Raw genomic sequence first — 23,814 nt, 5'->3', positions numbered from 1 at the left:
CCTTATAAAATCTGAATATTGGCAACAAAATAGCCTGAAACCATTATTATATATATTTAAGTTGTATAGTAGCTTTGTAGAAAAAAACTAGATTTTCAGGTTCTCTATTAAAGTGAAACTCGCTGCAGGCTAAAATAACGATACTCCCCATCCAAACACTTCCCTGGATGAACGAACTGACCAATAAATGAGTTCCATGTTAGCAACCTGTCCTAAACAGACGACAATTTTCCACTGTGATAATATCCAATTCCATGTATATTCTATATCCATTCTGTTGGAATTGTTAGCAATTAGACTTAAGTATAGCGTTTGATACATAGAAAAGTAAATATTTTTTACTACTTATCAGGGTGTAACAAAGTTATATTTGTTCATAATAATTCATAATATTATTTCCATACAAGAAGACGACATTTGAAGTTACGCGGCAATTTCACACCAGCTTTATAATCAGCTGATTTTTGTTGATATCTGACCTACAATGTAAACACTGTTAGCTAAATTGCAATACATTTCTATTAAAAATTGTGATGAATAGTTTACTTTGTGATCTTTATGCTTTTAAGGATTGTATAATATTTAACAATGACTGACTTATAATATTTTCAGACACCTTAAAGCATTCTTTTAGAACAAAGTTAATGTACAATTGTTAGCTAAACTTAATGATTATTATAACCTAACTAAATTAACATATGAAACGTATCTAAATAATCTAAATCGTGGTCTCTTTATTTTTCTATTCTAAGGAAAGAATCCTTTATTTCACACAGGGACAAGGCAATGCGAATCAGACAAACAACTCTATGTGAAAATTTTCTCTGTACACTCTTCCCTTATTTTCAAATGGAATTAATTGTCTGAATAGCAGACCCTGCTACTAATAAACATATCAAATAAATAATTGACTTGATTTGAGTCAATGAGTACTTTTATACTAAAATATTTATTGAGTTCATGTTGGGTTTGTCCAAGAAACTAAGAATAGTTGCATCAAAAAACAGTGAAGCTTTCTTATGTTATTATATATATAAAAATCTATAAAAAATTAAAGTATTTCAGATTGATGTAAAATTGGCAATATTTGCCTTTTGAATTCTATCCTTTTGTCTAATGTGATGGACCTACACATAAATATGAGAACGAAGGTGACAGTAAAATGTCATTACCAACAGACAGACAGTCAAAGTAATTTTAGTAATTGATGCTGTCTAAAATGGTGCAAAAAATGGGGACAAATTTCAAATTGTTTTGGCGTGTGACGTCATACCCCCATCTCTTTTCTAGGGGGTTTCTTTCCTCCTTCCCTTTTCTATCCCCTCACTTGTGACGTAAATAAACAGCCCCGTCAAATCAATTTGAAATTTGTCCCCATTTTTTGCACCATTTTAGACAGCATCTTAATAATTAAAAATTAATGACACTATAAGGAAGTGTTCAGAATATTTAATCATTGTAAAACTTGGAAAACAGTAAAAGTGTCTGACTATGACGTCAGAAAAAAATAACAACTAACCAATGAGAGGCCGCTATATATTTTACCATTGTGAATACTGGCTTCTCATTGGTTAATTATTAATTTTTTCTGACGTCATAGTCAGACACTTTTACTGTGGCCTAAAACTTGTCGTGAAGGAAAATACCAGTGACATCAACCAGGGATAAGACAATGGCCGACAAATTGATGTACATCCACAAAATTACTCTGCTGTACCTAGGTTACAAGTTGTGGTTGAAACATTTGGATACTCAACGTAATGAGCCAACCAATCAAAATCCAATAAATGTCCCCAAAGTTAAAACGTTTGGATACTCTACTTAATGAACTAACCAATTAAAATTCAATAAAAGTCCCCAAAGTTGATAAGACAATGAATTATTAAACTTTGGGGACTAGTGTAATAAACAGCCCAATGTCCTCTTCCCACCTGGCAATCAAAACAATACTGATGTAGATGAAATATACATCATTTACTTAAATATATGACTAAAATTTTGCAACTTATCAATTAATGCAAATACAATTTTTATTTTATGTCTAACTTAGAATTATCATTTAGAAACATAGACTATCGAAACACAAAACTAAAATATCAAGTCCAAGTTTGCTAATTTTAACATATCTATTATTCAATTTTCAAAAGCGAAGCTTTTCTATAATTAGGGTCGATTAGTACGTACCTCCGTCCGTCTGGAACGTTTTGCTCTTTTAATTAATTTAGACAGGTTAGAATTGTCCTGTCGTTTTCAAACTTTGCATGATGATTCCTATAACAGATTCTTAGATTCTTAGGACAACAAAGTACATTGTTATAATCGAAGCATCTCTAAAATCAAGTCCTAAAAATGTAAGTATGTCCTTAACAGTATCCTGTATTTGAGTCATTTTGCAACAAATTTACCCACAATTTTGTTAATACTTATACATTCATATTCTGCTTATTCAGTTCTTACACTATAAGGGTGTTATGTTTGTTTGTCCTTCAATTTTTTATACCTTCGCTTTTATGGATGTTGTCATCCTTGTTAAATATGAATTGTTTTAGACTCAAAGTGCTATTTTAATGTTAATGTCAATATTAAAATGATTTATTATTCTAAACTATTTTTAATTGATGGCCAATACAAATTAAGTTTTATTTCTTTTGAATTAAAGTCTAGCCTTTAATAAATTTGTGTACAGTTTTTGTTGTTGCGTCTAAACTTCTTTTTTTATTATTTTAGTCCAAACATACAATAAAATTTAAATAAACTTGTAGAAAATTTATTTTCTTTAAATAGAATGAGTTTAACGTTCGAGGGTTTAATTAAGCTACTTGTTTCTAATTTAGGTTTTCAATAAACTAAAATTCTAAACCTACTTTTGTTAATGGATATATTATTACATGGATCTTACACCAGATATTCATGCTCTCTAATAAAGTGAACCTTGCAGCGGGATAAATAAAACTATTCCCCCCTCTTTACCCCATCCCCTCCCTTCATACTAAATGAACGGCCCAACCAATAAATGCCAGGGGAAATAACACAAAATTGACGACAATCTTCCCCAGTCATAATATCCAAGTATATTTTACATTCATTCTTCTGTTCATTGACCTAAGTACTGACCTAAGATCCCTATTTCCATAATAGATGTCATAAACTTCGCCCATCAGAGACTTTTCATCTGTCACGTCCTTGCCGTTAGTTACTGCTTGAGAATGTAACTCATTTGAGTAGTTTCTCATCAATCTAAAAAATAAAAGACATCACAAAAGTTTTATAAAATAATACAATGGGTTTGTAATTTGCATCAAAACATTAAGTCTAGTGCTATAAAGTGCTACTTATCATACTAATATTCTCTCAAAAATCTTAATATAATTAATAAAGGCGGGTCGATTTTGGACATTTTTATCTGAGACCAAAGCGGGAATCTGCAAATGATTTTTATAAGTATAATGCACCTCTGGATTATACTTTAAAAATCCTATGCACAATTTCTGCTTTGGTCTTAGATAAATATGTTCAAAATCAACCCACCCTAATATATATATGGTATAATATAATAAAGATCAAGCAATCATTGCTCTGTAATTCAAATTAAAAGCAGGAATGCTAAGCCTAAAATGTTAAACCTTAACAAGGGATGGAATTTTCCACAGGTAAAGAATCTAGAGGAAATTAAATAGTTATTTCTTTCATCATATTATAAACGGCTTTCCGCGGATATAGAATGTACAATTATAAGATTAAAACCAGTTTTTTTAGATCACGGAATTGTGATAAATGCTCACATAATGATCAAAATGAATATTGCTACAAAGAGTACAACTTACATTGCCATATTACCTCTGCAGGGACAAAGCAACCAAATAATTATGATAAATGCTCCCATACTGATTAAAATTATTGTTCCAAAGAGTACAACCTACCTTGCCAGATTACCCCAGCAGGGATATAGCAACCACATAATTCTGATGAGCAACCACATGATTGTGATAAATGCTCCCATTATAATTTTATTAAGTATTGATCCAAAGAGTACAACTTACCTTGCCAGATCACCCCAGCAGGGACATAGCAACCACATAATTCTGATGAGCAACCACAGGATTGTGATAAATGCTCCCATAATAATTTTATTGAGTATTGATCCAAAGAGTACAACCTACCTTGCCAGATACCCCAGCAGGGACAGAGCAACCACATTATTGTGATAAATTCTAACAAAATGACTAAAACTATTATTCCAAAGAGTATAACCTAACTTGCCAGATTACCCCAGCAGGGACATAGCAACCACATAATTCTGATGAGCAATCACATGATTGTGATAAATGCTTACATAATAATTTTATTGAGTATTGTTCCAAAGAGTACAACCTACCTTGCCAGATTACCCCAGCAGGGACATAGCAACCACATAATTCTGATGAGCAACCACATAATTCTGATAAGCAACCCATAATAATTTCATTGAGTATTGATCCAAAGAGTACAACCTACCTTGCCAGATTACCCCAGCAAGGACAGAGCAACCACATAATTGTTATAAATTTTAACAAATTGATCTAAATTGTTGTTACAAAGAGTACAATCTAACTTGCAAGATTTTCCCAGCAAGGACAGAGCAACCACATCATTTTGATAAATGCTCTAATGATGATTAAAATTATTGTTCCAAAGAGTACAACCTACCTTGCCAGATCACCCCAGCAGGGACATAGCAACCACATAATGCTGATGAGCAACCATATGATTGTGCTAAATGCTCCCATAATAATTTTATTGAGTATTGATCCAAACAGTACAACCTACCTTGCCAGATTGCCTCAGCAGGGACAGAGCAACCACATAATTGTGATAAATTCTAACAAAATGATTAAGATTGTTGTTACAAAGAGTACAATCTACCTTGCAAGATTTCCCCAGCAAGGACAGAGCAACCACATCATTTTGATAAATGATCTAATAATGATTAAAATTATTGTTCCAAAGAGTACAACCTACCTTGCCAGATTACCCCAGCAGGGACATAGCCAGCACATAAATCTGATGAGCAACCACATGATTGTGATAAATGCTCCCAAAATAATTTCATTGAGTATTGATCCAAAGAGTACAACTTACCTTGCCACATTACCCCAGCAAGGACAGAGCAACCACATAATTGTGATAAATGCTCCCATAATAATTTTATTGAGTATTGATCCAAAGAGTACAACCTACCTTGCCAGATTACCCCAGCAAGGACAGAGCAACCACATAATTGTGATAAATTCTAACAAAATGATTAAAATTGTTGTTACAAAGAGTACAAACTACCTTGCCAGATTACCCCAGCAGGGGCAGAGCAACCACATGATTGTAATAAATGCTGTTCCAAGGTAAACAAACATCATTCCCAGGGCAACAAATAATACTAAAACAATGAATGTCCATTAAATAATACTTTTGTATAATTTCTATGGGTTTTGAAATATGCCTAATATTTCGTAATAAATTTATTATTACTTGGTTCTTACTCTAATAAAGTGAAACTTGTAGTAGGCTAAAATAACATCCCCCAACCACCTACCCCCTTTACCCTCGCCTTCTACTGAATGTATGAACTGACTGATAAATGGCAGGGATAATAGCAATCAATTTCTTGCCTGTCATAATTCCACATGTCTCAACCATGACACTTTGGTTGAGCTTGACTTCCGAATTAGCGGGAAGTTCACGAGATCAGTTGGCGAACATACAAACCCCCAATACCAGGAACCATCAAGTTTCAACAGCAGGTTTGAATATAGATTTATTGATGAAATTATTTCAAAGACCTGAAATTACAATATCAATTAGTTCATAATTCCAGTTATTTATAACCACGTAATCTTATTTGCTTTTTAAAAATCATTTTTCTCTACGGTAAAAAATCTTTGGAAACTTTGGCTTTAAAGGAAAATTATTTGGTTTAATAAATCATTGTTAAATGCAACAATAAGGCACATAAAAATTACTAAAACATATATTAATCATAATTAAGTTTCATGCTTAGCTGGCTAAAGCCTTTTTAAAAACTACATATAATCGTCCTATACACCATTCTTCTTAATCAAATTAACAAATTATGCCTGAAGCTCTTATGGTTTCAAATCCCTGATATACTAGGGTCGTTCACACACTATGAGACCAATGATAGGCCCAATTTTGTTCTCCGAAATCTTCACACTCTCATATCTCATTCAAAAGTAAAGAACGTGCGCATCAAAATAAACAAAACAATCCATGCCGCGCCACATTATGAAAGGAAAGCCATAAAAAGACGACATTTGCGCTTAGTTTTAGGATAATGATAAGGAATTAATTTCGAACTTGATAAACACAAAGCTTCCTCGAAAAGAGGTTAAGACACACCCCCCGTTTGAAAGTCAAATTAACTTCCTTAACGAGATTCAAGGTTTTTTTGCGCTGAGCACTAGCAACATTTCTCACTAAACTCAACTCACCATAATCACATGAGAATGGCCACATCCCGAAAACGTGACAATTTTGCTCCTAACTAAATGAAACCCCGTGAAATGCATACACAATATTATACTCCTCACTGGGACTCATAATACCTCACATTTTAGGATAGAAGGATGGGGATTGGTTTGTACCATACAACATTCCATGCACATGACAATCACAAGATCACATACACAAATCCTAAAATAGATAATCCTATCAATCATGATGTTGTAAATATAACAACTATACTAAATAATAATCATTTCATAATCAATAGGTAATAAATCATTATAAATAAATCAATAAGTACCTACGAAATCAGGTTGAAATGTAAACAATAATGGTAAAATAAAACGAAATAAATCTTAGACAAGAAAATTAAGATTCATAGGTACTTAAAACTAAATTTGTTAAGCATCAAAAAGAGTAGTAAGAAAAAATTTTTCAAAATCCTTGGGCAGAAAGTTTTTCAAACCTAATGAATAAGAACTGTAATATCTTAATCAACAATAAAACTTTTTAATACTTAAGAATAGCAAATAATAATATCTTCGTTAGAATTTTCATTTTAATTATGAAAAAAATACCAATTTTTCTTTGTAAAAATATGAGACTTTAAATATGAATTTTCAATCATTCCTTGATCTGAATAAAAATGTTTACTTGATTGAAATTCATATATAATTTTTAAAAAAATCTGCTAAAAAATACTTGATTTTTTCTTAGAATAAATATCGAATCACGCAACCTCGACACATTTATTCCTTTTTGTTAAACTTTTCAGGTAAGTTTTAAAATGAATTGTACTTTTGAAAAGAATTTAAACTCAATAAAATTAAATTTGAGCATATGAAATAGAATAAAATTTAATCGCATTTCATTTGATTCTTATTTTAGGCATAAAAATAGGCATATGAAAAATGTGGCTTTTTACTAAAAAAAATCTCAATTTCCATAAAATAAGAATCAATTATTAATCATAATTTTTAACAACTGCCTGACTGATACAGCATGTTCTTCTAGGGGAGATTTATCTGTCAGCCTGAACAAGACTCTTGCAGTCTTTCTTCCATCCTCAATTCTCGTCACTCGGCCCATCCTCAAACATCTCATCAGCGGATTGGTACTCGTAACCAGAACTATATCTCCGTCAGCTAGTGGCTCCGCCATCTCATCCTTCCACTTGGACATCCGTAATATCTTCGGTAGGATCTCCTGGCGGTAGGCAGTCCAAAACTGGGCAGACAAATCTTCCAACAACTTCAACCTGGAGGAAATTTGGTCCTCCGGTTTCATCGCCACATTGCACAACGGCTGGCGGTCAACATTTCCCAGCAGCTGGCCAGGGGTAATCAGCCGCCAATTCTCCACGTCGTTTGCAGCTTCAATCGTCAATGGTCTGCTATTCATCAACTTGCTAACCTCCGCCAACAGCACCAGGAGCTCGTTGAAATTAACAGAACTATTCACCAACTTCTTGGACAGCAATCTCTTGGTTAATCCCACCATTTTCTCAGCTTGCCCAATGAAATGGTGGGCTCGGGCCGGGATCTGAGACCAAGAAAACTCTACCTGGCTGCCCAACTTCTGCTCTAAAACCTTGCGAGCACCGGATAATTGTGTGCCCATGTCGCTTACTATGATTTTCGGCAGACAATGAACAGCTTCCAACTTGCGCAGGGACAACAGGATACTGCTGGTATCATACTTTTCCAAGGCATCTAACCATAACGCCCCTGAGAACCTGCAGACCACCACGAACACCCACACCTTCTTCGTTGCTGTCTGACTCCTCGTTTTGGCGGCAGCTCTCCTCGTAACCAGCGGACCCATCAGGTCGACTTGCACAGCTTCAAAAGGCCTGCTCGGGACCAACTTGTCAGGTAACACATCCTTCATGGTAGTACGACATTCCTTAGCCCTCTCAACACTGCAGGGCCAACACTTCTTCACCTCCATGATGGACAACCTCCTTGCCTTCACAATCCAGCACCAACGGCGGCTCTCAGCTAAAGTTCCACGGACACCAGAGTGAAGCTCAACATGCGCTTCTCTCATAAAAACAGCAGCTAACCAATTACCAGGCTCCAAAATTATTAAACCTGGCATGTCTTCAAATATCATTTTACGGCCACCAGTAATGGCGTCAATGACTGGCTGTCCACGACCAACCATTTTAAGAATCCTCATCTCCCTGGTCACATAATTTCCTCCGGGACCAACGACAGGCCAGGTCAATGATACTTCATGCACTAATGGATTTAATGACGCATAATTGCCTTTAGCGTCATTTATCCACTCATCCTCTTGGCTTCGTGACACAATGAAAAGTTCCGCCGCCGCCATAAAATTGTACAAAGACGGCTTGTACACAGAATCTGCGGCTGCTACATGACTACCAGCAGCTGTAGTCTTACCTTCTTGTCTGCTCTTTAGCTTCTTCAACCAGGTGTTCGCAACTTGCAGGACAGCTGCCATAATACGTTTGGCCTGTCCAAATGATCTCCTGTGCTTAAACCTAAAGACATCTTCAGCGGCTTCTCCGGCAACTTTCATTGAACATAACTTAACCATTTTGGTATTCAACTCCTCTGGGGGTAAAACCTGCTTGACTTCTTCGGCAGTTTTCACCGGCCACGCGCTTTCATCCTGGCGCAACCATTCTGGGCCCAATCTGTACCTGGAACCTGGTCCCAAATCTGATACCTTGCAGGTGCTTCTGGTGCCCAAATCTGCAACATTGTGCGTCCCCGGGACCCACCTCCAGTCATCCTTGTTGGTTGCAGATTGAATTTCTCCAATACGATGAGAATTAAATGTGTTCAACATAGCACTATTGGAAACTATTTGTGATAAAACACACGATGAATCAGTAAAGTACATCACTCTGATAATATAAAAGGGCAGGGCATCTCTGACGGACTTTGCCAACCTTGTGGACATCTGGCACCCCATCAACTCAAGGCGTGGAATTGATTCACACTTGACCGGCGCAACTCTTGACTTGGTGGCTAGCAGAAACGTTTCAAATCCTTGTCTAGTTGGCCACCTCAAATATGCATTACTTGCATAAGCCTCTGATGACCCATCCGAAAACATCATCAAGGATGGAAGGCCAGTTGGTTCATCCGGGACCACACAACGGTCAAACTCCAGTTTAGCGACCTCAGCTCTATCCTCCAGCGACTTAACAAGTTCATCCCGTAGACTTTTTGGAATGAAATCTTGCCAACCCAAATTCAGCAAACATGTTTTCCGCAGGACAAGTTTAATTCTCAACAGAATAGGGCTGCAAAGCCCGATCGGGTCGAAGGTTTGGGCGGCGAACCTGTGGACCATCTTCTTCGTCAGATTCTCGTCCAAGGCGTCCTGGAGGTTGTACAAATCAGCATCCTCTTTCACCTTCTTTCCCTTGACTTTACCATCTTGGTTGACTCTTGTGGCGATGGACAACACATCAGTGGCTGGCTTCCATATCAGCCCGAGAACCTTGGTAGGCTGGCAATCATCTCCAGAATAAATGACTTGTTTGAAGGAAAAACTACCTTTGCCGATAATTCTGTCGGCCTCTTTCATCATCTCCTTGGCCTCTGGCTTCGATCCTGCTCCCGAAATAACGTCATCTATGAAGCTGTGCTTCTCAAGCTTGACTGCAACTGGAATCTGAGGTAGCTTGAATTCCTCATCAGGGTAGGTAGGTATTTGTGGTTCCTTCCATAACTCAGGTTTAGCAACAATTTCACTACCGTTTATCTGCCCCTCTCCATACATCTCCTTGACCTCTGCTTCACTCTTTCCGCCGAACAGGCGGGACGTCAACTTCAGGGCTGTAACTGCCAAATTTCCCGCAGCTAATTCGCCAAAATTCACAACTTTAGTCAGGTAAATTTCAAGTGGACCACCTGGCGTCGGGGAAAATAAAACTCTCTTCATCTGGCTGTCGAACTCTGTGGCCAGGATGGAGTTATAAAACTTGGAAATATCCGCGGTTATACCAACCTTGTAACCGCGGAAAAGCATCAAATGATAAAAAATCTTCTGCATTGGCGGCGGGCCTCCCAGCATTATGTTATTAAAACTGGTACCTTTGAACGTCAGAGAACTATTTGCACACAATCTCATGGGCGTGGAACTTGAATCCTCCTTGAAGGCAACCACTATTGATGAACAAGACTTAGGTCCTTCATACTGCAATTCTTCAGGCGTGGCTTTTTGAAATACGCCTCTTTTTATGGCGTCGTTAGATACCTCCACATACATTCCATAGGTACCTTCCTTGACCATCTTGGCACGATCCTTTTCAGCAATTTTGCGGGCTAAACTCTCATTGTAGGGTAAAGTGTGAGGATCTTCAATATAAGCATATTGACCTGTCCACTTGTTGGACTGCAAGTCTAGTGTTAAACCTGCCTCAATTATCCTCTGCCTCTCACGCTGGTCCCAGGTAGTGCCGTCGGCCATAGCCTTGCACTCTTGACAGGCAGTACATCCTGGACAAAGTGCCTGCGGCTGTACGCCAAACGATTCAGACGTCAGAAAGTCTGGCAAGGTGCCTCCACTGACACTGACAGCCTTGTAAGCCGACTTTTGATCTCCAGCTCCACCGTCAGCACTCGTACAGATAAAACCACTACCAAAAATGGTTCGCCACAACATAGACTGGCCCACTTTCTGGTAGGTTGAAGGAAACACGTCAGGATGTGTATTTCCAATGATGATATCTAAGCCTCCACTAATATATGTAAACCTCTCTGGCGGCATTTTAAATATCTCGGCGGCAGTTTCGGGGTGGACCGAGCGCATCTCGTTGGCCCCTCCGAGGGTAGGCATGACAGCTGCCTCAAACTCCCTCAAATTGCCGTCCCTATCCTTCAGATAAAACACAACATTGCGGCAGGAAGACTCACTGCCGTCAGCTACAGAAATAGTTGTATATCTGCCGGTAGATTTCAGCTTCAACTTGTTGGATAACTTCTCAGACACAAGTGGCAAATTTGCCCCGGAGTCAAACATTACCGTGGCGTGGCAGGTGCCGCCGCCAGGTGCTACAACAGGAACTAACTGAAGTAAGAAGGTACAGGGGCTGGGTGCAGAACTTGACTTGTAAACTGTATTCACACCAGCACTAGCCTCATGGAGTAACCTGGAATGGTATCTGTCGCAATTATTGGTACCACAAACACCAAGCTTATCCGATTTATTACATTTGTCAGCAGTATGGCCGTCACATAGGCAGAGTTCACATAACTTCTTCTGCTGGACAACTTTCTTTCGGTCAACCACATCCATCTTCTTAAACGTGAGGCAACGGAAAATCGGGTGTTTCTCCTTGCAGCTCTCCACAGGACATGCACTGTTCCACTTGGAAGCCTTGTCCTTTCCAGCCTTTCCATTCTTATTGTCGTTGCGGCCAGATACTTGCGCGGCGGCAGCTCTGTCACGATTTCTCTTGCTGGCGCCAGTGTCATAGGACATATCACCGGCCAACATGGCACCCCTGGTCCTCTCCAGCAGTTCTACAATCTTCGGGATGTCTGGTTGGTTCATGCTACCTAGCTCCATCATAATTTTGTCTCTCAAATTTTCAGGACACTTGTCTTTAAAAATATGAATAAGAGTTAGGTGATTGTAATCCTTAGCTGCAGAACCAACGATGGTTTCTACCTCCTGCATCATGCTCTTGAAGGTAGCAATTGCGCTAACCACGTCCACAGGTTTATCCACAGGTTTCATCTTGTTCAGCTTAGTTAAAATCCTCATGAACCGGCGAGTGTTTGATAAAAACATCTGATCAAGAAACGCCCATTGTTCATTATGATCTCTAATCGCTGACACTTGCTTGCGTAGTTCCGGGTTGGTTATCACCTTCTCCATACACAACATCAGACTTAACCTCTGGTCAGCAAATCCATAACCAGAGCATAGATCTTTAAAGACCTGTTTAAAGTTTGGGTAATCCGTGTCAGTACCGTCGAACGACGGCAACAAACTGTTGTCCCAGCGCCCATACTGCGGGTTGGAACTCCGAATATCCACGGCAGACATACTTCTGGAGAGCATGGCAGGTGTCCCACTCTCATCCAGGTTAGATGAACGACGTTCCATCTCTCTAAGCCTTCGGTACATATCACGTACTTCTTGGCGCAACTCCACGGAAATTTTAAGCACTCCCATGTCCATCTTCACCTTCTCAATGACGTCGAGGTTCCTGGCGACAGTGCTTGACCTCGCGTCGTCTGAATCATTGTCAAGCCAGTACAGAATTTTTGTACACTGCTCCAACGACGCATAAACTTTATCTGCAACAGTTTTCTGCTCACTAGCTTCATCCAAATCACGCTTGAACTCGCGCAGCTCACTAGTCTTCACGGCAGGTTTTAGACTTTTTATTAGGTCAGATTGGTCCTTGACCTCACTAAAAATGTCACGAATTGATTTTACAGTCACATTTTCACATGAACTAAAACTTTGGCAGGCTTTTAGATTGTCATAAAACACTTTTAACTGTTCGTCAAACACTTCTAGCCTTTCACTGCCAATAGCGATAGCTCGCTCAATTTTCTGCTTTTTGGTTAGTGGCATATTGATTCACTAGGTACTTATTTCACAGAAAAATTGTCACAGTTTATTGCATCAATAATTCACTGGATGCTATTGATCTCTTGATGAATGCTAACGCCTATTCATCAGATACTTTGAAATTGTCTCAACCATGACACTTTGGTTGAGCTTGACTTCCGAATTAGCGGGAAGTTCACGAGATCAGTTGGCGAACATACAAACCCCCAATACCAGGAACCATCAAGTTTCAACAGCAGGTTTGAATATAGATTTATTGATGAAATTATTTCAAAGACCTGAAATTACAATATCAATTAGTTCATAATTCCAGTTATTTATAACCACGTAATCTTATTTGCTTTTTAAAAATCATTTTTCTCTACGGTAAAAAATCTTTGGAAACTTTGGCTTTAAAGGAAAATTATTTGGTTTAATAAATCATTGTTAAATGCAACAATAAGGCACATAAAAATTACTAAAACATATATTAATCATAATTAAGTTTCATGCTTAGCTGGCTAAAGCCTTTTTAAAAACTACATATAATCGTCCTATACACCATTCTTCTTAATCAAATTAACAAATTATACCTGAAGCTCTTATGGTTTCAAATCCCTGATATACTAGGGTCGTTCACACACTATGAGACCAATGATAGGCCCAATTTTGTTCTCCGAAATCTTCACACTCTCATATCTCATTCAAAAGTAAAGAACGTGCGCATCAAAATAAACAAAACAATCCATGCCGCGCCACATTATGAAAGGAAAGCCATAAAAAGACGACATTTGCGCTTAGTTTTAGGATAATGATAAGGAATTAATTTCGAACTTGATAAACACAAAGCTTCCTCGAAAAGAGGTTAAGACACCACATATATTCTACATCCATTATTTCGTAGAAGGATAAACTTTTAAAAACTAGTTTTTAATTAAAACCATACCAACTAAGTAGAATTGGTGGGGAATGCCATGACATTCATAATAGGTCCCATGGACATCACAGTATACTGACTAAAACAGAAAAAAAATTATATGAAGTTATTCTAATTGTAAGAAAACAGAATAATTTCAATTAATTGAAGACATAAAGAAAATTTAGATGCCATCAGTAAATAGGTAGATTAACAAGAGATCCAATGTGAGTAGTAACACAAAGAAAGACATTAATTTTTTTTTTATTTAGTGGCGTTCACAGCGATTAACCAGGGGGCGTGGAACCATTAGGGGGTAAAAAAAAGGGGAAGACAGGACTTCCAAATTTAAATTTTAAGGGGGTTGTTGACACCCCTATACACCAACCTACCACATCTTACCTCAAACATTGTAGCTTACCTTATCTCTCTGAATCTCCTTGATGCCAAAGAAGATCATGTAAAAAGTGAGACCAATGGCAACCAGAAACTCTGCCAGTGTTCTCAGAATGTAGGATGTGAAGAAACTTGCATGGTGCTGTAAAATAATCATAAATAACACAAAATGTATATAGATAATGATATTATCTTTTTTGGTTCGCAATATTATCCTTGAAATAATTTCAAACCAATCAGAAACTGGTATCTTATTCAGAGAGAGAAGGGACAATGGGCTGTTAATCACACTGGTTCCCTAAGTTTTTCTTATTCGTTGGCTGAACAACTTTGGGGACTTTGTGAATTTTGATTAGTTGAGTGTTTAAATATTGTTACTAATTAATTAATTTTTAACCCGCGACCGTGGCTCATCCGCTCGTCGTCGGGAAGGTGATAGGTTCGAATCTCGGTCCGACACCGCGTCATAACTAAAGACTTTAAAAATGGTTCCCACTGCTACTATGTCAGATGCGCGACTTAAATAGTTAGCGTGGGGGGATGCCTTGGCCCAAAACAGGCGCAACTCGCTACCATGCACAGTTGGGACTTCTCAGACAAAGGTCGTGCATCTCAGAGAGTTGGTTGTCTGATGGGTGAATGGACGCTTTACAACGCAATCATAAGTATTGTATGTATGTTTCAAGGTGCGTGGAGAAAGGTCTAGTACCCGAAGCGACACCTAGCCCCCTAGAGTCTTAACTCTTACTAATTAATTATATTTCATAAAACTTTCCATTAACATTTTAATCTACTAAAGACAGAATTGTGTATTGTTTTATGCTCAAACTGGAAATTAAACATAAAAAATTATTTTTAAATTGATAATTCTTTAATGACCTGGAAAGATTGTCTGACTTCAACAGTCTTAACAGTATCTTCCAGGTCCTCGCTGTTATCATTGTTCTAAATAAAACAATAATAGTTATTTCTCACATCGTATTATAAACGGCTTTCCACGGATATAGAATGTACAATTATGAGATTAAAACTAGTTTTTTTTTAGCTCCGAGGTGCCGAAGGCACCGGCTAAAAAAACTGGTTTTAATCTTATTATTGTACATTTTTATATTCGTAGAAGGCTGAATATAATAATACGATGCTAGACATAGTTTTTTCGTATGGATGAGAACCGGTTCCTATCCACCGGATTCGAATGAATACGAGAAATATCTGTAAAATATTTTGCAATAAGACAAAAAGTTTATTTATTTAACCAATTTTGACTATTAATAAAATGTCCCCCACACAAAATTTTTTAAACTAAAATTGAAAGTGTGGGGAGGGCGTAATCCCCTCCCCCACAAGTGCTCCTAGAAGCCTCTATGGGCGTAGCCACAAGTTATGTAAATTGTAAGCAGAGAAATTTATATTATTTGCAGAACAAAACAATCAATTGTAGAATAGCTAAATTACTAAGTTGAAATAATGAACAAATTGAATACTTAAAAAGAAAAATGAAAAAAAATATGTGATTTATACAGAAGAAGGATATGATTATTACAAAAAAAAAGTTTGAATTCTAAATATGTTAAATGTTGTATATACCTCAGAATTATTACTGGCTTCATTGACTAGAAAATAGAAACCCTCAATCTGAACATTTGTCTTGAATACTCGGGCAAATAATCTCTCTATTCCAACTGAAGAAAAAATATTGTGTTGTTTAAATTAATCATAAAAATAGATTTAATAAATTATTGTCATGCAATAAAGACAGAACTACAGGGTGTTTTTTTTTAAATAGGACAAAAATATTGCTTAATTTAACCCACTTGCCATTGACAGAAGTTAATAATAAACATCTTAATTTCTTCATTGGGTTGAGGAGTTTTGTATAAGAAAAACATATTTAGCGATTTTCAACAAATTATGCCTTAAAAATCGGTTATTCCAAAGTGACAATTAAATGAAGATTTTTGGATCATGACTAATTTAAAGGGTGTGCAAAAATGTGTACATTTCTAAAATTCAAATTAAACGGCTTGTGTTAATAATATAAAAATGTTATGCATACCGTTAGAATCGTCATACACTCTAGTTTTTGGATATTAAAGAATAATTCCTGTGCTACCTACAGTTTAGGTGCTACGTGTTAAAATGTCCCTACTTACTTAAAACTTTCCATCCATTCTCACATTTTCCAACGTAGCTTCTATACTACAAATAGCATGAATATGATACATTTATTTCCAAAAATTAGAGTTTATGCCGATTCTAACGGTATGCATAACATTTTTCTACTGTTAACAAGAATTCGAATTTTTAAATCATACGCATTTTTGCACACTCTTTAAATTAGGCATGATCCAAAAATCTTCCAAAAATGGTACTTTGAAAAAACCGGTTTTTAAGGCACAATTTGTTGAAAATCGCTAAATAAGTTTTTCTTATACAAAACTTCCAAACCCAATGAAGAAATTAATATATAGATTATTGACTTAAAATAATATTTAGTGGGCAGATAAAGAGGTCATCAATTCTAAAACCCCCCCCCCCCCCCCCAACAACAGCTAAAAAACACATATAGGTATATGAGGGATTTTTATAAAAATTATGAATTAATCCCCAAAAAAATTTATCCAGAGCTGGATCTTTAGATCATTTTAGTGGTGAGCCAGATCGGGGTGAGCCGAATTTCAGCCAATCCAAGCGCGGCATTTCATAAAATGCTGTGCACTCATTGGTGGAAAGTTGGCCCACCCCGATCTGGCTCACCACTAAAATGATTTAAAGATCCAGCTCAGATGAAATCATTGGGTTCTACAAGTATAAGGATGAGAGGAAATAATGTATAATAATTGTGCAGGGAGTTTTTGTGCAGGTAAAAATAATACATAATAAAAAGCATGGGCACCTACCTAGTAACAAGGCACTAAGCAGTAGAATGTAGGGGAAATAAAGCGTAAATATTGTGAGGGAGGTTTGTGTACAGTAAGATTTGACCCAGTATATGTGATACCCGGGATCAACTGTTGTACTGTTATATGGAGCACACTGATTCTCCTACAAGCAACAAACAAAAAAAAACATTATTTTACACAGTTTTAATGGTTGTGGTTAAGTTATTAGTATATAAATGAACCATTTTACTTTTAGGAGAAGGTGGTAAAAGTGTCTCCCAAAAAAGGGGACAAATTTTACAATGTTTGGCCAAACTATTCCAATTGACGTCATATTAGAAGGAAAAATTGGGATACTTTGGCAAAATAAATATTTGTCTCCTTCTTTAGGAGACACTTTCAAACCTCTTAATGCATTTTTGGAATATTAATACAGATTTTTGGGAAACAAATTAAAACGTCTTAAAGAATGTTCATTTATAAACCCATTAAGTAACCACAACCATATTTATCTTACCTAAGAGTAAGGCTGATAAGAGTAGAATGTAGGGGAAATACAATGTGAATACTGTTCATAGAAAAATTCCCTTATTTTTAAAGTGGACCAAGGAGAATAGAAATATTCCCCCACTCCCCCCTTTTTCCTTAAATGACATTAACCACAAGCAAATCTTTGAATGCAGCCCAAAAATATGCACAAATAAGTAAATCTCTGAAATGACCTACTTTTCCATGTTCTCATTAAGTGGCACACTTTTAAAAATAAGGTATTTTTCCTGTCAAAGCATTCATAGTGCAATAAGACTTGACCCACCACATGTGGTAGCCAGGGTCCTCTAGAGTGCTGTTGTAAGGGTAACACTGGTTCTCCTTTGGTTTTTAATAATTTAGTTCAATCAAACTTAAACAATGTAGAATGTTGATATCATTTATAAGCAAGGCTCGGCAGCCATCACTTTGACTACCTACGTCCTACATATTACTATAGTTTTGTAAAATATTTCAATAATAAAAGGTTTTCAGAGCTTTGCAGTCGCGCGTCTTCTGAAAGCAATATACCAATAATCCTATTATATAAAGTATTATTATTATATGTATAAACACATTTAATTTTTTTAACTATTTATTTGCGGAATACATATGTTTCTCTATAAAAATAGATCATCAGTTCCAATTAAGATGTATAAAATAAGAGTTAAAAAGATATATGTCCATGCATTTTGAATTCTTTTTAAAGACTAACTAAATGAGAAAGAAGTGTTAGAAAATTGTGCCCCCTGCGGGGTTTTTTTACTGCCTATATCCTCTTGAGGTTGGGGGGGAATTAGCATCTTTATATAAAGGGGGAGGTGTTTAAAGGGAATCTTTAAATAGACAAAATTAGGTCATATTTATCATTTGCAGTTTTACAAATTAATACATATTATATAAAAAAATACTGCTTTGAATATGTTTCACGTCATGCACTTTGAAAGAAGGAACTTTTCTCTGTGTGGACACTTGCTGAAGATTTCATTTCTGGTGTTTAAAGTTTGTATGTTAGATTTGAAAGCTTTCATTATTTCGAAGCTTTCTGTCAAGCAAAGATTGCATTTTTTGGAATTTTGATTGTAAGGGTTTGCTAGTTTTTCAATTGACCATTCAATTTTATAGTTTGTGTTTTTCTGTCTTTGTGTTTTGATGAAATCAGATAGCTTTGTGCAAGCTGTGTCTCGTGCGAAAGAGGTTTTGTGCCTACTATATCTTTGCTTGAAAGTTGCAGAGGTTAGGCCAATATATTGATGTTGGCTCTGGTCTGAATCTAGTGTCACAGTGGCTCTATAGACCATGTTTGAAGTTTTGCATTTACCATCCAATGGGCATGTTTGGGGTTGTCTACAGTTGCATCCTTCAATTGTAGGTATTTTGGAATCGCCAAGGATGCGCTTATTGTGTGTAGAAATTATACTCTGCATGTTTGGCATTGTGCTGTAGGAAATCTTGATGGTGTTTCTATTGTAATATTTGTGTAGTTCTGAGCCTGGAGGAAAGTGCTTATCTACTAGTTTTAAAAACTCTTTGGCTATGTTTGTTTTAACTGCAGCGTTGTAGGGGATGGTGAACCAATTAACTTTTCTTTTGCGTTTTTTTCTCGCTGTGTTGGTTGTGTGTTGTGCTTGTTGTTTGTATTGTATGTTGTGCTTGTAGCCTGCTGTTTTCAAGGCCGTATTATACAGGTCCTTTTCTTCATTAAAAAGAGTTTCATTGCTAGACAGATCAGAAATGCGTTTTTCAATCATTAATGGTAATTGCTTAATGATGTTTGGTGGGTGGCAGGATTTTGTGTTGATATGTAAGCTTTTTTGTCTGTTGCGAAGGATCTCGCTAATCGCTGAACTGATAAGGTCCTGCTTTACAGTGAAGCTTCTTATATTTCCTATTTTATTTTGATGAAAAAGTCTGGATTTAGTTTTAGGCTATTTTTACGCTCTTCCATACCCCTTCAAATATAGAGACCCTTTATGCTAGGGGCAGCGGCCGCTAGTAGGAATATTAGGAATAAAAATAACACTAATGACCTATCCCCTAAATTTTAAATCTTTTCTATTATCTTTTAAAATAATTTCAACTCCACAGGGTCATAACTCAACTTAGCAATAAACCAATAATAATAATCTTACCTAACCCAACTAAAAAACTAACCGTTACGGACAGGGGCGTCCAAGCTTTTTATTTGGGGGGGGGGAAATTTTTTAAGGGGTGGGTAAATCGTTTTTTGGGGCGCGCCGCAAATTTTTTTTTAACCCCCCCCCCAAAATTTTTACCCCGGGGGTAAAATTTGCTTGGGGGGGGTAATTACCCCCCCTGAAACCTGTTGGCAGGGGTAAATTTAGTTTTATTTAGTTTAATTCAAATTTTATTAAATATATAGTATAAAAAATGCGCGCGAAGCGCGCAAAAATTTTTTTTATTAGAGATTTTTTATTTTGGGGGGGGGTATTTACCCCCCCAAAATTGTTTGGGGGGGTAAATACCCCCTCCTAAATGGTTGGGGGTGCCTACGGCACCCCCAGGGTAGGGGTAAATTTTAAATGGGGGGAGTAAAATGAAAAAAATCGTTTGGGGGGGGTAATCGCCCCATTACCCCACCCCCCCCCCCCCTTGGACGCCTATGGTTACGGACTTACGGACTGACCCTAATCATAGAATAGAAAAAAACATCAATCACAAGGGGAGGGTTTTGAGCGGTCAATTGGAAGAATGAAGGACTTTTACAGTATGGCTTTGAAACCGATTAATATCTCCTGGATTAGCACCGGTTCTCATTCATTCTGAAAAATTATGTGAAGCATCGTATTAAAGACAGTTTTCCACGAGTATTAAATTAAAAATCACTAAATCAATATCAGTTTTGTATTCCCAGGCCTCCGGCCCCTCGGGCCAAACAATACTGGTTTTAATCACATAATTTTCATTTTAATATCCGCGGAAAGCTGTCTATAATACAATGCGATAAATAGCTATTACAATTTACCTTTTGACAGAGAGTACAGAATAATGGAGTTCCATTGAAAATTGTTGTAGGGCTGAAAATAAAAATAAACTTAGATTTGTCTGTAATAATCTTTTTTTTTAAACTGTAGGTCACATTTTTCAAAAAGAATTATATTTTCATAAAAAAAAACATATTTTCGGAAAAATGTGTACGAAAAACTGAAGTACTTACTCAACGTCTATAATAAATTATGATTTAATCAATAGTTTTGCAAACCAAAAAAATAATATTGTTACTTACGTAGTTATTCATAATATACTGTATTTTGTTATATTATAATCAACAAAAATATAAGAGAGGGAGAGGACATTGGACTGTAAATAATTATGGTACCCAAAGCTCAAAACTTCGGATACTTTTATCAAATCTTGATTGGCTGGTTTTAACTCGCAAATTTGCAATATACTGCATAGCAACCAACTATACAATAAGGAAGCGTTGTAAACCTTTCAAAAAAAACGTTTCAACATAATTTTCAATCTAAGTTATTTACTTTAAATTTACAAATTTCATTAACTTATACATAGGACGTTGATAATAATGCCATGTTTCAACTATAATCTATTTGATTGTTTGAGAAATGCAAGATTTTTTTTAGGAAAACCTGAATATAAAAAGAGTTGCGCCTGTTACCGGGTCAAGACAATATGCACTTACCTTACTATTAGACCCAGCATAATCAGGCCATAAACTACAAAATCTTCTATACTGTCCCACCACGGCCTAAAAACAAATATGGGTAGTGTTTTATAAAGCGAAGCTTTTCTATAATTAGGGTCGGTCCGTCCGTCCGTCCGTACGTCCGTCCGAGATAGTTAGCCTTTATTCGTTAATTTAGGCATGTTAGAATTGTCCTATCGATTTCAAACTTTGCATGTTGATTCCTGTAGTAGTTAGGTACGACTTAGAAAGCGTAGCAACTCTATAATCGTTACCAGAATGTCCGTACGTCCATTTTAAACATGTTGATTTTTTACTTTTTAATAAAAAAATTTTATGTGATAAAATCATCCGATCGATCTGATTTTTGATTACTGATTCCTATTACAATAAGGTACAATATTATGAGCGAAGCATCTCTATAATAAAGTATTAAAAATGTCAGTATGTCCTTAAACAGAATTCTGTACTGAAGAAGTTTTTGCAACAAATTTACGTATAATTTTGTCAAACCTTATATTTTCATATTTTGTATAGGTATTCTGACACTTAACAAAAGTTAATGTTCGTCTGTCATATCGTTTCAGAGCTTCGCTTTTATGGATGTTGTCATCCTTGTTTAACATTATATATAAATTATCCTTTTATAAAAGTAACAGGATACTATCTATGTGTGTGTGTCTGTCTGTCTGTACTGAACCACTGAACCAAATTGGTTTTTCTTTACAATATAGCTTCTCATATTTTCGGGAAAGGTTTAAAGCTATTGTTGCGGGTGGATACTACCACACTTCAAAGAGAAATCGCCCCTAGAAAATTCCCCCCCCCCCACCACAAGTGCCCCTAGAGTTTTAATAAAAACTTCTAAATATATAAAAAAAATTTATTAGTTTTACAAAATATCTTTATTTCATTGCAGCATGACTTTAAAAGAAAAGAAAATACTTTATAAGCATGAAAATTAATTGGAAAGTAAAACAATCCAATTAAGTATCTAGTTGATTCATTTCCTTTCTATTAAAGTTGGGCCGGATACTTTTTTGGCCGGGTACCTGATACCGGATATCCGGCTGATTTCTAATACCGGATATCCGGATATCTGGCCAATGTTCGATATCCGTCAAATAACCGGATATCTGGCCGGATAAACGGATATCCGGCGTTAAAAATCAGCCGGATATCATGTAACCGGATAGTTCTAATATCCAGTATCCGGCCGGATATTGAAAATGACCGGATAACCGGCCAGACCGGAAATCCGGCCCAACCCTACTTTCTATCTAGCAATTTGTTATCTTACTAGCGGCTTCGCCCCTAGCCACTAGGGGCTTTGCCCCAAGAGGTGATAAAAAAAAATTAATATTTATTGTTTTTAGTGAGAGAATGTTGCTATTCTTTCATTCAAAATAAATGCTGGAATAAAAAACATTTTTGGCAGCCTGCGGCAGCCTGTATCAGAGCAAAATAAAAAATAAGGGAAGGATTTTTTTGTTTTTTGGGTGGTTAGGGGTGTCCCACCCCCCAAGAAAATAGCTTAAAACCACCACAGGACCAATAGGTATATACCCTGAAGAGTAGAATCCGATCGGTTCAGTGGTTACCGAGATCTTAAGCTTTAGACGGACGGACGGACGGACGGACGGACAGACAGACAGACATCGTACTACTTTGTATTATTGATTATCTATTTTCTATCTATCTATATCTGTCTATTTATCTGGATACCTGAACATCTTTTCAGCATCAGAGTGGCCGAGCATCCCCCCAAGAAGGGCGTTGCCCAGTGTTGCCATTTTTTTAGGGAAGCTTTGATTTTTTTAGTTTGAAACATCCATTTCAAAATACATCTCCTGGTATGTGTTATTATCTTGAAATTTCAATTTCTTACAGCATAGCATAGCCAAAAAAATATATAAAAAAACATCCCCCTCTAGAATACGATGCCTATAGTACGATGTGTTAGATAACTATACCTGAACATTTTTTCAGCATCTGAATGTCCCAGAAGCCCACCCAAAAGTGCATTTCCCAAAGTTGCCATTTTTAAGGCTTTACCTTTTTTAATCTGAAAAATAAGATTGGTCATTTTTAATCAAGATTTTTTGAGAGAAGACTTTTCAAAGCCTGTTTTGACATATAGGTTCAAAAAATGTTGTTAAAAAGTTTTTTAAAAAGACAGTTTTAAACATATATCCATATGTAGTGAAGCCCACAAAAAGGATGGCAAAACGGACAAGGAGATTTATAGAGCGTTTGTTCAAGAATCAAGAATATAAATATATTAGAGAATAAGAAAAACACAAAACCTTTCATAGTTAATTACATACCTGTTGCTCATTGGTATAGGAAATCTTCATAAAAAAAATCAGCCGTTTTCCCCT

The 23,814-nt window shown here is 36.4% G+C and overlaps 1 protein-coding gene across 6 annotated transcripts in view; it reads right to left on the bottom strand.

Moving 5' to 3' along the window:
• The window catches only part of LOC145318504 (uncharacterized), a 42,074-nt gene extending 18,580 nt beyond the window's left edge, over positions 1-23,494 (bottom strand). For 2 of the 6 annotated variants that reach the window (XR_013879361.1, XM_080159789.1), the window contains exons 1-12: positions 23,159-23,294; positions 21,431-21,496; positions 20,753-20,804; positions 18,019-18,108; positions 17,756-17,810; positions 15,944-16,038; positions 15,236-15,301; positions 14,382-14,498; positions 13,991-14,060; positions 5,314-5,410; positions 3,624-3,659; positions 3,115-3,237 (exon numbers count right to left, since the gene is read on the bottom strand). Coding sequence is in view for 5 of the 6 variants with exons in the window: in XM_080159789.1 (XP_080015915.1) it covers positions 3,115-3,237; positions 3,624-3,659; positions 5,314-5,410; positions 13,991-14,060; positions 14,382-14,498; positions 15,236-15,301; positions 15,944-16,038; positions 17,756-17,810; positions 18,019-18,108; positions 20,753-20,804; positions 21,431-21,496; positions 23,159-23,226 (935 nt within the window). In the remaining variant the exon portion in view is untranslated. Of the gene's footprint in view, positions 1-3,114; positions 3,238-3,623; positions 3,660-5,313; positions 5,411-13,990; positions 14,061-14,381; positions 14,499-15,235; positions 15,302-15,943; positions 16,039-17,256; positions 17,402-17,755; positions 17,811-18,018; positions 18,109-20,752; positions 20,805-21,430; positions 21,497-23,158; positions 23,295-23,406 lie in introns of those variants that run through there. The other 4 variants (XM_080159790.1, XM_080159792.1, XM_080159793.1 and 1 more) reach the window with 4 other exon arrangements.
• Positions 23,495-23,814: the final 320 nt, after the last annotated feature.

Source organism: Acartia tonsa, chromosome 5, assembly GCF_053477335.1.
Source record: "Acartia tonsa isolate MP-2025a chromosome 5, ASM5347733v1, whole genome shotgun sequence".
NCBI lineage: Eukaryota > Metazoa > Arthropoda > Copepoda > Calanoida > Acartiidae > Acartia > Acartia tonsa.
Note: the sequence above shows the minus strand (reverse complement) of the source record. Positions and strands in the feature narration are given on the sequence as shown.